General features: G+C 38.8%; 1 protein-coding gene across 8 annotated transcripts in view; it reads left to right on the top strand.

Annotated features, from left to right (window-relative positions):
• DAB1 (DAB adaptor protein 1) overlaps nt 1-3,635 on the top strand; it is a 1,095,315-nt gene extending 1,091,680 nt beyond the window's left edge. For 7 of the 8 annotated variants that reach the window (XM_036026162.1, XM_028512523.1, XM_036026161.1 and 4 more), the window contains one exon: nt 299-3,635. Coding sequence is in view for 1 of the 8 variants with exons in the window: in XM_036026164.1 (XP_035882057.1) it covers nt 299-343 (45 nt within the window). In the remaining 7 variants the exon portion in view is untranslated. The remainder of the gene's footprint in view (nt 1-298) is intronic. The other variant, XM_028512525.2, reaches the window with a different exon arrangement.
• Nucleotides 3,636-13,557: the final 9,922 nt, after the last annotated feature.

The raw sequence follows: 13,557 nt of genomic DNA, 5'->3' as shown, positions 1-13,557 counted from the left end.
TCTCAGAAAAGATAAATATCTTGCCCATATCACACAGCTTGTCTGGCTGTCTTTACTATGCCATGCTATTTGCCAGTCTAGTCTCACTTGAAAACCAAGGACAAAACTGGGTGAGTAGTTCTTGATGATAAAAAAATTGCCAAAATGATATGCACCATGATCAAGTAATCCACAAATCACCTAAGGTCATCCATCAGCCACTGTCACCTTTCTGTTAATCCCAAACACTCCTTCCCAAGCTGTCTCAGAACTTCCTGTCTGGAAAAGAACAGGTCTCACTTTGTCCCTCTGTCCGTAGGAGCTGGAGCCTCTCTATGCGCAGATCAACAGACCTAAGAAATAGCATCAATGTGGGCTCGTGGCGGGTGCTCCAAGACTGGCATGGAAATCAGCATCGCGACAGGCTCTCTTGTATTCTTTCACCTCACTTCATCCCATGAAGAAATTCACGATTGCCCAGTGGAACTCGGTTGGAAGAGGGAACTAAGAGTTTTTGGCAACCCACAGCAGATATCTATGGCAGCACAAAACAAAACACACACATGAAAGTAAAACAAAGTCACACCCCATGTTAAATCACAAATCAAGCAAATGCTTACCTGACAAATATTCTGAGGTCACTTAGTGTGGCTTGAAGATGACCCAGAATGCAAAATGGTAATTCTCTTTTTATTTCTCTACCTGTTGCCCACTGTAGAGATGTCAAATTTGGAGTGACAGGCCTCAGAGAGGTGCAGCAAGGTTGAGACCGACATTTTAGGCAAAGCAAGATGCCCTCTGTGACCACCATCTCCTTATCCATAGGCCTTCTGACACACAATGATGTTTTCTCATCGCTCCACGGGGCCTGGTCGGCCACTTGTTCCCATTCCTTCCCTTGTCGTGTTTGAAAATTCATGGGTGTACAAATTTTTGTATTGCTTTTGACTTTTTTAAGATATTGATGAAGAAATCTAACTGGAAAAAAGTCTCATATATAATGAATTAACAGGAAATCACAAGACAAATAAGTGGTTGATTATTCTTTATGATCAAGAATGTTGCCAAAACAACCCTTTAGCTATTTCTGCGTCCTGGTGAAGAAAGGCAGCTTTCAGTTTGAACCTTCATTTTGTGAGTAGGAGAGGACATCAAAACCCCTGATGAAAAAGATGAAAAAATACATCTGATTTCCTAAGAAGCTCTAAATTCTAAGTACAATAAAATGATATTTTTTATTTTTCCGATATCTTGCTGCTGTGATGCTATGCAGTCAAGTGTCTTCTCCACATGCCATTTTCAAAGAAAAGTCATTTGCCAAATAATTCTGGTACAATCCTGGTAATGTGGCTTTGGATCTTAAAAACTGACTTTCTAATGGAACAATGGTGACATGATTATTCAGAATAACAAACTGATTCCGTGATCACAATGGTTCATCTCTATCTCTTTTTGTACATCAGAAAATTCAAATGGGATTTTTATTTTATAACTTGAAAAAAAAACCTTACCATTAAACTCTTTAAATATTTAAGGGAAATGGCTTTAAGGAGTTCTAATGAAAAAAAATCACCAGTTTTTTTTGTAAATATAAATGTTAATGAAAATGCTTTTTAATAATGCCATTACACTGTAGAGAAGGTAGCAGATTGAGTGCAGGATGTGACGAACTTGATGGATGGGGCTCGCTTTCCAGATGTTATTCTGGAGCAAACGGGAGGAAGCTGGAGTTGAGGGACAGCTGGCAGCAGCAGTTGGCCAATCAGCAGCTAGTGAACAGAAAGGGAGCACGTGACTCCATCATCTAATCTAGCCTTTCCACGAAAGTACCCACCCCCTGCATCAAACAAGAAAAAGGCAATTCACATTTCGAAGTTCCGTCCTTCAGGTTCTAAACCTCCCTCCGACCTCTACAGTCTCACCCACCCCTATAGAAATCACTGGATTGTTTGTACATGAAACAGAAGAATTTAAGCTTCCTTTTTTTACATTTATGAGACAAAAAGTGCAGTGTTCGGTTCATATGTTTAGCACATGATTTTCACAAAGAATATATATTTTTGCCCTACAGAGAATTGTTCTACAGGTCAAATGTGTTTTCCTGATGTTCCTATGCAGTTACAGTATGTTGAATTTAGTGGTTTAACACTAAAAAGAAAACTTCAAAGAAGTATGTGATTAATTGGATTTGAGGGTAATTACTATTACTTGGTTTTAAAATTTGAAAATTAGAATTTACATTGATATGATCAACTTAAATAGGCCTGTGTACTTTGGTTCTTCATATCAATAGAAACTAAAATGATTTGGAAGAAGGTATGCCTGCTCACAAAGAAAATTGCTAAGTCCAAATTTTACATTAGTAGGTCACTGGAATCTAACTTTGTTCCAGATAGGGAAACTGACCAGATGTCCATTACAGAATATATGTAAATGTCATGCTAATGCAGAAGGTCTGAAGAACCTGGAAAGTAAGAAGGGCCATTTACCTCCCTCTGTAGCTATCACCTGTTCGTCCCCATGATTTGTCCGGGAACGTGCATACATTGTATGATTAGGTAATCTTTTCACATGAAGGGGGAAATGAGAAAGGTGTACTAACCATAAAAGTTGTCCCGAAACCAGCTTGATGGTATGCTTTGGGGATTTGATGAGACAGGCAGTTCCCATTAACAAATGGCTGAAATGACAATGCTGTCTGTGACTCTGATTCTAAACAAGTGGTGCTATCTTCTCCCTCAATGTGGCTGTCTTGAGTGTATCTGGCAGTATCACACCCTAATACTGAGTCTTGGGGTTGCTTCTGACACGTTCAAAGTGAACTGTGGCAGATGTCACTCTATCAGGTAAGCCGTCGAGAGCTAATTTCACAGCAGAAGGTGACGACAGCCCGGTGGACTTGACCATTCATTGAATGTGATTGAAAATGTAACTAGCTCAAAACTTAAAGAAGATGGCTCATGAGATGCATTCGGTGAGGGAACTAGAGTCAAGATTTGAAACTGCCATCCATGTTACCGCTGGCAGAATTCTGGCTTTTAAGGAACGCTGTTTGGTGAGCTCAGAACCACTGTGTCCTGTGCCAGGACGACAGTGAAATGTCCAGATGAGCTGAGGTGCCCATATCAAAAGGCCGTGGGGAGTCTGCATGGTTCCAGTTCAACTGATAGCAAGTACATGTGTGCAGCTGTTAATTTCTCATCCTTCACTAGCACTAAATTTGTCACTTTAAATTTTGAAACCAGGGAAATGCCACCTGTCACTCTGTCCCCATTCCCCATAGCTCTTCAACCTTCACATGCCGCAGACGTTTTGGATAATTTGTGCTCATCCCATTGTCGGGCGAAACCCATCCTGTCATGTACCGGCACCTTCTTTTAAAAAAAAGTTTACTCTGTGGGTTTGGTTCATTTCAATCTCTGTGTTCTGACACATATTTTTTTAATAAAGATGAGAAAGAGAAAATGACTGTTGCAGTACATTTCTAGACCTACTTTAACCTTACCTCAGATGACAGTTTGTTAACATATATGGACACATTATTTTTAACTTTATGTACAATGCATTCAACAGAACAGCAAAATTTTTAGAAATTTTCCATTAATTTCTGTAACACACCATGTAAAACTTACAAATAAACATGTTTGAGAACAACAGCTCAGCCTGGTTTTATTCCACAAGTTTCTGCTGGATATTCAGGCGAGGGACTAGAAGAGGAAACGGCTTCTGTCTCAGCTGCCACCTGAGCAGGTGGAGGCCTGTTTTCCTGGCACTGGGCCAGAAAGAGAACGCTTCTGTCAGGAGTTCAATCAGTTCATCTTCATTGGAATTCAGGCAGTTGATACGCTTGGAAAATCAGCGATGGTGAGGAATGAGGAGGATGTGTCAGGACAAGCACATGCCTCCAGATGTGTGGTATTCGGACCACATTTAGCATGAGACTTTCAGAGTTGGGAAGGACCCAAGGACTAACCCTACAGGTTTATGAATTCCCCTTAAGAAAAAAAACAACCTTGCTAAAATGTTCGTTGTTAAACCAAGCTTTACCTAGACTGTCAAAGAGTCTGCCTTAGTTCATTTCAAAGTCAGTTGCTTTAAGGGACCCAAAGAAGGAAGCATTTCCTTCCCTTCACATTCCCCACCCACTCCATACCCAAAAACGTGGAACAAAAAGAAGTCTATAGCTGGACCTTGACTTTTATATGTATTGGAGAACAGAAAAATATGTATATATGTTTATGTATGTATATATTTATGAGCATATGTATGTGTGTGTCATTTTCATTTCCTCTTGCTACTAAATCAGTTAGTCTAGCCAATAATCAGCCAGATTACAGATTACAATTAGGTCATTGAGATGCCAGAAAACACCTCTGTTGAGGAATGGTTATATTAATGGTTGCACAAACACATGCCTGCAACCTGGCCTTCTTATACAGAAAGTATTAAACAGATGTTCTCACTGACTTTGCAAAAATGAGAAAACAGACTTAGATTCCAGCAAAATAAATGTGAGGCAGCTAGAAGAAACCACTTTCATACAATGAGAAATGCTCACTCCTGGATGAAATTGCTAAAAAATGTTCCACCCGCTCTCCTGAATGGCAGCAGTGGCTCGTGCTTGAGCAACTAGTGTGTGCCTGCTGGGTGCTAGACAACATGAGCCAGGGAGACACTGTGCCCATCTCACAGAGAAAGAAACTGAGCCTCGGAGAGATCGAGTGGATGACTTGGTAGAGTTGGGATTTGGATATTGAGTCTTTACTCGTAGTTGATTTTTATTTTAAAAAATAGTTGGGTATTCACTCTTTTAAATAGTTCTGCATAGGCTTGTTGCAAAGCATCAACTTCCTGTGCCTCTTCCCAGACTTGTTGGTCTTGGTAATAAGTTAGATGTCTGAGTTCCTCCAGTTTTGAGGAAAATAAAAAATCTATTAGATGTTATTCTCTGAGGTGCGTTGCTGAATACACAGTTTCACCTTTAATGGGCACTTTTGGAAAGATGTGTGTCTGAGGGATAAAGAATACACCTTTTTTGCCCAACTAGTTCGAGTTTAGCTGAAACCAAGTGCTGGTGGTTTCCTTTTCCAACCGAAGTGCGTCTTAAAGAACTGACAAATTAAAAGGTGTCCTATTTAACTGGTAGTCGGATGCCAAAATAAATCAGGCAGACATCTCTGCTTTCATTTTGTGCTTGCGAGCAAACCCTTGTTGTTTTGACAGTAAATGTTTTTTGTTTTACTCAGAATGACAGTAGGAAAAACGCCTAGAATAAAAACAGGTTTCATTGAAATCAACCTTCAAAGCTTTGAAAGCTTTTAAAAGATGTTTAAATTCAAGGGTAATGTGAGCAACAGTGCCTGAAAGTTTTGTGGGTTTTTTTGAAAAAAAGGATGTAAATGACTTTCAAACCATTTGGTGGCCGGTCCTCAGGATTTATGTTGCAACATGAATAACAGCTCCTCCCCATAGGCATCATGCTTTTTCTAACCATTAATTATAAGTCCCTACACAGACCCCGGGAGGAAAGAAGTATGCTCCCCATTTTATAGTTGAGGAAACAAAGTCAGAGATGTTGTGAAACAGCTGTCAATCAACAGAGCCGAAGAGCTCACCCAGAGGTTCCCAGGGCCTGATTCTTAGGTCTCTCCTTTACTCCACAGTTGCTTCTGTCTGCAGGGTTTCTGAGATTTCAAATTGCTCATGCACCTTCTGTAAAACAGTTTGAGTCTTTTTGGTATTCAGTTCCAAGTAGTGTCTATTATATTAGAAAAATCACACCATGCATTACCCTGACCAGTTAGTACAGAAATTGATTCCTAAGTAAAATGACTGCAGGTATTTTAAAAACAAAGGAAAAACACAGTTTTCTTCTCAAGAACAGTAACAGCTCTAACCCAATCTAATGAATATTTCATTTCAAAACAAAATCCTTGTATTCACTGAATCTTCCAAGGTACAGAGATCTGAAAAGGGAACCTTTTTGAACAGGCTCTCTGTTCATCCTTTGCTGAAGAATATGAATGACTGCCTAGTGGAAAATGTCTAAATATTCTTGCAAGAAGTCAGCCTCTGGTGACTTGGGTCTTTAATCTTCTGAACAACCTCTTGCTACTTCTATTGCTCGTGCTGGGGTCGCAGCCTGGAGTGTGAGAAACAAGCAGAAATGGTTGGGGAGGAAATAAGCGGCTGTCTAGGCTGGCAAACCATCAAACAGTAAAATGCTAGCCTGTACATCACACCCTGATTCAGCAACCCTATCCTGCCTTCCCTTTGGGGGCGGGGCACCCTGAGGTCTGTCTCCTTTCAGACTATAAGTCAGAGTCACTCACCTGTAGCCCACAGCCGTGAGCTCATAAACCTAGGAACTTGGTTAATCAGGGAAAGTTGTTTCCTTTTACGTGCCCTGTGCCCTCTCAGACATCCACAGAAGGAAAAAGAAAGGAGATCCACAACCACACAGCCCATGTTTGTCTTTTTAGGACAAATCAACATAAACTAAACAGCCTAAACTAAAAATAAAGGAAAACTTACTCGATGGTTGGCCCACCTTCACCAGAAGAGAGATGCAAAAGCCAGGCAGGTAGGTAGCTATTCAATCGTTTTCTTTTTACTGTGCACTAAACAGGCAGAGGCTGGGAAGTATAGAATTTGACCAAATCTTCACCCTTTGCCTGTTATCTGTCACTTTTCTCATGTAGGAAGAGCACGCCATCTTTACTGGTTAATGTGGAGACACTTCCAGATGATGGACCCAATTCAGAAAGTATTAGTTTAGGCTCTGGCCCCATGGCGTGTGAATTGTTTGACCTCAGACAAGGCACGTAAGCTTGCTAACATGCAGTTTACTCACACGTAAAATTGAGGCGATGCTCTCTACCTCTAGGGCTATTACAAGAAATGAATTTGATAATTCCATACCTGGAACATAGTAAATGCTCAATACATGACCTACTTTTAATACCAAAGAAAGTCTGATTGCTATTGTGTGTTTTCATACTTAACTCTTCCACTGGATACTTTGTGCTTTCACACCCAGTATCCCCGCACAGCGGCTCTACCAAGTGTGCAGAATGTCAGTGAGTGATTGTTATCTCTATTTTATTGTCAAAGAGAGGCAAAGAAGCATGCACATATCTCTTTGAAATGTTTTCACTGGCAAAGTTTAAAGCAAAACTGTATTATGAATTTATTCATGTAAGAAAACAGTTACAAAGCACAGGCTATAGGCCACGTACAATGATAGGCACTGGAAATTCAGAAAAAAGAACTTATAAGATATATATATATATATATATATATATATATATATATATATATATTACTGTCCTCATTTCAAGAAATTCAGACTCTAATGGGGATAACAGGGTCATAGATGAATAAACCCTATGGTAGGAATAGGGCTGGAATCAAAGCATGTGCTAATCCTATGGAAATGGTGGAAGAAGGCTGGAGAGAAGCATCGATGGTTAAAGAGGGTCTTAAATGAGTAGGAGTGCACCACGAGGTGATGGCAGTAGCGGGAAAAGCATTAGCAGAACTGGCAGGACTGATGAGCACAGTATGCCTGGGGGGGCTATAAATGAAGGGAAAAATGACACCCTTATAAGCTATTGAATAGCACAGAAAAAAACAGTTTCTCAATTCATATTTCAAAGCTAGAATAAGGAAACATCAAAAAGTAGTTCAAATTATAGCCTAAGCTTTCTAATGAATAATCAGAAATTCCTAAATTAAATATTAGCAAATTAAACACAGCTGTAAACCACAACTAAAAAAAGTTGATTCTTGGAACGCAATTAATACATCAAGAGAGACTGTCTCATCATAGCAGATACCAAAAAGGCATCTGATAAAATTCACTGTTCTCCTCAAGAAAAGAAAAAAAGGAAACTAGAATTAGAGAATTCCCTTCACAGATAAAGTACATCTGTCTCAAACCAACAGCCAATATTAAATGTAGCATGAAACTTGAGAGCATCCCCAGTAAGATCAGATGGAGGTCAAGGCTGTCAGCCATTACTTATATCATTTAACATTTCTGAAATTTGAGGCAAGTTAAGAAAAAGAAATCAAGCATTTAAAATGAGAAAACCATCAATGTCTGCAGATAATATTATCTAATAAGAAATATCTGTTTGAAACTATAAGAACTAATAAGACAATTAAGGTAAGTAGCTTAAAAATAAATAAAGCCCTGGTCAGGTGGCTCAGTTGGTTAGAGCATTGTTCTGATATGCCAAGGTTATAGGTTTGATCCCTGGTCAGGGCTCATGTAAGAATCAACCAATGGATGCATAAGTAAGTGGAACAACAGATCGATGTTTCTTTCTCTTCCCCATTCTCTCAAAAAAAAAAAAATATATATATATAAATTGATATTTTCTGTATGGCTAATAAATGTTTAGAAAAGTTCATGGAATAATCGACTTCATTAATAGTAGCAACAAAAATAAAATACCCAAGAATGAATTTAATACTGAAAATGTAGAATCTAGATTTAAAAAGATGACAAATCCTTGTTGAAAAACAGGAAGTAACTGAACAAACTGAGGAAGGTTCAACATTATAAAAATGTCTATTCTTCCTAATTAATTTATGATAATGCAATTCCAATCATAATCTTCTACAACTATTACATCAATCACATATTAATATTTAATCATTCTAAAGCATATCTGAAATAGAATGGCATGTGAAAATATTACACAAAAATTAATGTAATGAGGATAAACTTATACTATGAGATCTCAAAACCTAAAGCCAAAATAATTTAAAATAATTGGTACAGGACAAAGAAAAGAATGATCAGTGGGCATAATATAAGATACAGAAATAAGCCTAAGAAATCAATGTATAATTAATGTATAATTGAAAGTATGCAGATCAGTGGGGAGGAAGATTATTTAATAAATGGAACTGGGATAATAAAAACTGCTAGAAAAAGTTAGATTACAACTTCATACAATGCAGTTAATTAAAATTCATATGAATTAATATCAAGTGTATTATATATAGACATGAAAATATATGAGAAAAATTAGTGAATATATTAGGGTAGGAAAGGCCTTCAAATACATTACCAAATGCAAGAAATATATATTTATAAAAATATAAATAGATTTCATTTCATGAATATTTATGTTTAAAAAGCACCATAAACAAGAGGAAAACACCATAGAAAATTAGAAAAGTATTTGTAGCATATATTATAAGCAAAACTTATTGTCCTGAATATAAAGAAATCTCCTAAAAGCTTATAAAAAATGTTTATAGAAAAATTGATAAAGAATATGAACGAACAGTTCCCAAAGGAGAAATACAAATGGCACATAAATCACAGCCAGAGGTGGAAACAACTAACTGCTTCAGCAGGGTCACCTTAACTAAAGTACAGCATTATGTAGCATTTTTCAAAATTAAGTGAATGTAAATAAGCTTATATGAAACAATGTCACAGATAATATGTAAGAAAAGTCAGTTTGGTAAATCCCCACTTCTATTAATAGAAAAAGTATATATGTAATTGCTATATATTCATAGAAAGTTTTCATTATGGTGTTCAGGACACTGCTTGTTCGTTTGATAAACGTCTACTGAGTGTGTGCTGCACGCCAGGCATTGTGCTGCCTGCCGCGGAACAAAGTCCCGGCGCTCGTGGTGGAAGTCAGGCACATGCCTGCCCTGAAGTGAGTAAGCCCAGGAAGGGGGGGTCTGCAGAAGGAGAAAACGAACTTCTTATCTAACCCTAATTATACTTTGTGAAATTTTAGGTTACTACATACTTTCTGTTTCCACGATTGTTAAATGGCTGCAAAGTATTTATTTAGATACATAAATGTTCGTAGTCAAAGAAACTCAGATTAAGATAATTTTCACCTCTCAAATCAGCAATGATTTAAAAAGTAGTAATCCCTGTGTTGATGAGGATGACAATACAGGCACCCTTAAACACTTGGAGTGTTTGATTCAAAGATAAAATTCCTTGATTCAAAGAATTTGATATTTTTACATCAAATTCTTTCGAAAGGTTCATAATCTTCACATTCTAATTCCATGTCTAAAACTGGAATTTAAAAGATAGAAAACCCCATGGTGATGAACAAATAGGTATTAAGATGTTTTTCATTTATTATATGCAGTATGGAAATACTAGATATCTAAATTTCCAATACTTAGAAGACTGTCTACATGTTGTATCTGTAGAATGGGATGATAATCAGGGACAATCCCCCTGAAGACAAGAGACCATATCTCTCACACTTATCCTCAGCATCAGTCAATGTAAGTTGATGAATGCAGTTATTCAGTCATTAAAATAATGTTGTAGAACCTCTATTTTATCCCAGGGTTTCCTGTGCCACTTGATAAATTAATAATTCAATGTAGCAGAGTTAAAATCATGTCTATATTGTGATCCTAATTTGATTGTGTAAATGTATACATTCATATGCACTTAATAGGAAAAAAATGGCAAAAATCCAGGTGGTACAATAGGATGATGTATGACTTCTCTTATTCTTTGTGCTGAATTTTTTATCCTTCAGTTTCTCTGTAATGAATATCTATTACCTTTTTAAGCAGAGATAAATGTTATTTTAAGAAAGAAGGAGTCATCAGGCAAAGGTATAAAATGCTCAGCAGGCATAATACTAAGAGGTAATATTTACTGAGTTTTTCATTTGTATGTGAAATGCTTTCCCTAGATCATCTCAGGTCCTCATCCTCACCATAGCTCCGTGAGGTTTCAACTATTATTATTTCCATTTTGCAAATAATGACATGGGGGCTTAGAGAGAAAGTACACAGGTCACAGAAGAAGCTGTTGGAAGGGCCAAGAGTCACACCCACTCTAACTCCAGAACTGGGTTCTTCATTAAAGGCTGACTCTTCAATTAACTTCAGGATAAAAAGTACCCCATTGAGCTGTTTATTGGAGGTAATTTGGTGCTCCTGAGCAATATATGTTGGAGACATAGAAGAGGATTTGGAATCAACAAAAGTGACTCAAGCATGTAAGTGATTTCTCACTCTAAGCTCCAAACCATCCTAATGAGGCATCTAGTGTAGATCCACCAATCCCCTCTTCAAAGGAAGCTGATCTTTGGACAAAGTTTGAATGACTCACTATCATCCTCTAAACAGGTTCAAAGAGACCATAAGGAAGATCAAGCATTCTGCTCGGCACTACACTTCAATAGAGGAGAGAACAGTTTGGGGAGGATGGGACCAATGTAGCTGTTGCTCAGCCAGTGAGTCTGCTGACATTTCAGAGATGGTGGCATTCAGTGAGTTAGAGGAAGGAGGAAGAGAGCCCAGGAACTCCCAGGGCTGAGCACCCACAGTTAGTTGACTTTCTTGTCTTTAGCATCATTGCCAGCTTCCCCTCACCTGAGAAAATCATGTTATGATCAAAGGTGAAAGATCTAAGTAACTCTCTGAGACACATGGTCATTTGCAAGTTATAACAACAGCATTCTCTTTTATGTAGCATGCACCCTTTCTTTATTTTAGTAAATATAAGAAATAAAAATACAAAGCTTTTATAAGCTTACTCCTAACTGCTCTCTCTGTCAACCCTATTTTTCCATTAGTTTATTTAAATGTATCTTAATGCACATAAATCATAAATACATTCTTAATATCAAAATTATTTTAATCTTGGAGAGAAAGCTAAGCTTTGACCAGTCTCTTCCATTCTTTCACAGAGAAAACTAGTTATCCAGTCTACTCTTCTAGGTATTTATATTCACAAATGTTTACTTCAGAAATCATTTTATCTTGTGTTTGTTTTTTTAAAATATAAATAGTATCACAGTATGTGTACTTGTTTTTCTTCACTGAACCATGGGTTTGGAATATCATCTTTCTTGTATACATAGATCAGAGATGAAAGTGTGTGTGCGTGAAACTGAGGTGCAGTGTTCCTACAGTAAAGTACATGAATTCCCAGTGTACAGTTCACATCTCAGCTGCCCAGCTCTGTCACCTAGGAGCTCTGTGCCACCGAGTGAGGTAACCTTCTGAGCTGCCATATTCTCATCTATAAAACAGAGGCGAGAATATCATTGGAGTGAGGAAAAAGTGAGCTGGCATTTGTAAAGTGGGTGGCACATGTAAGCTCTTCATTTGTGTCTGTTCAATATTAATGAAGGGTCTGAGGCACACACCATTATGACCCTCTCTTGGAAGCAGGATGATCACTGATTATACCCTTTATATAGGAAAGCAGAAGCCCAGTAGAGTAGTGGCTTGAAATTCAGCTATAGAATGAGTCACAGAGACCCTCTCCACTCTTCCCCTTCCAGGCGTTGCCTGGGCCAGCCCACGTGGAATCCACATGGCTGAATTCTAGCCTCACCCTTGCTTATAACCCTGAACTTTCTGAGCTTCTCCAATTCTTTTTTAAAGATTACCCATTTGTTTTTAGATAAGAAGGAAAGAAGAAAGAGAGAAATATCAATGTGTGGTTGCCGCTCTTGTACCCCGCACTGAGGCTCTGGTCCACAACCCAGGCATATGCCCTGACTAGGAATCGAACCAGCGACCCTTTGGTTCGAAGGCTGATGCTCGATCCACTGAGCCACACCAGCCAGGGCAAGCTTCTCCATTTCAAGGGAGAGTGGAGCAGTAGTCTCCCAGCCTTTCTCCGGTAGAAGCAGGGTGTCCTCAGGGAGCAAGGGAAGACATATTGCCTGATCCGCCCTCCAAACCTCCTGCGCCAGTTTTTACACAAGAGTTCTGACAACTTCCCTTTGTTTACACATGCCCTTCTATTCCCTGTTCTCCATCCCATCACCCCTCCTGAGTGTTCGCCTTGTCTTTCCTTCTATAAAATGTCTGGCTACCTTTCCCCAGCTCTTTCCACATTCACCTGAGCAGAAGATGGAAAGAGCTCAGCTAATATCTGTTACACTACTGCAGGAGAGTCACCACTAATAATGCCATGTTATCCCAGTGGAAACATCTGGCTTATGGATCATGGGGAAGAGGTTTTCGCAAACTACACATGAGATTTCTCAAAAAATAATAATCTACAGCCATTCATCCTCTCTGCTAATGGCATTTTATGCAGGATTGCATCTTGCAAATGTGCTATAATTTGCAACCCAAAGACTGCACTGGAAACCATCATCTCAAGGAAAATGTGCTTTAGCAGATTTGCTCTCCACAAAAAGAAAACTGGCATGCCAGGGGCACAAGGAAAGTTGGCCAATGGAAGTATCTCTGTAATGGTGCCAGAATTAAGTTAATTTCACTGCGGGTGTTGGGACTAGCCTGAGGGAGAGTGGGGAGGCTGGCAGTGGGGTTTTGTGGCATTAGAAACTAGAGCAGGAGTCTTTATCAAGACAGCAAGAGACGGATCGGGAAGAGCCTCAAGGTCATGAAAAAGTGGATATACAATGCCAGAAGAAAGGCTCAGACAAACTCCAGAACCGGTGATCAGGGGAGAGAAAGTGGACAAGAGTCACTGTCAGAGTCAGAGTCAGAGTGCAGTGAGAGGGGTGCAGGGTCAGGCACGAGGCAGCCCAAGGCAGGCAAGCCCAGGACAGCGTTCCTGAAGGAGCATTAACTGTG

The sequence above is a fragment of the Phyllostomus discolor genome, chromosome 5, assembly GCF_004126475.2.
Source record: "Phyllostomus discolor isolate MPI-MPIP mPhyDis1 chromosome 5, mPhyDis1.pri.v3, whole genome shotgun sequence".
NCBI classification, from domain to species: Eukaryota; Metazoa; Chordata; class Mammalia; order Chiroptera; family Phyllostomidae; genus Phyllostomus; species Phyllostomus discolor.
This window is presented reverse-complemented; position numbering and strand designations above follow the sequence as displayed.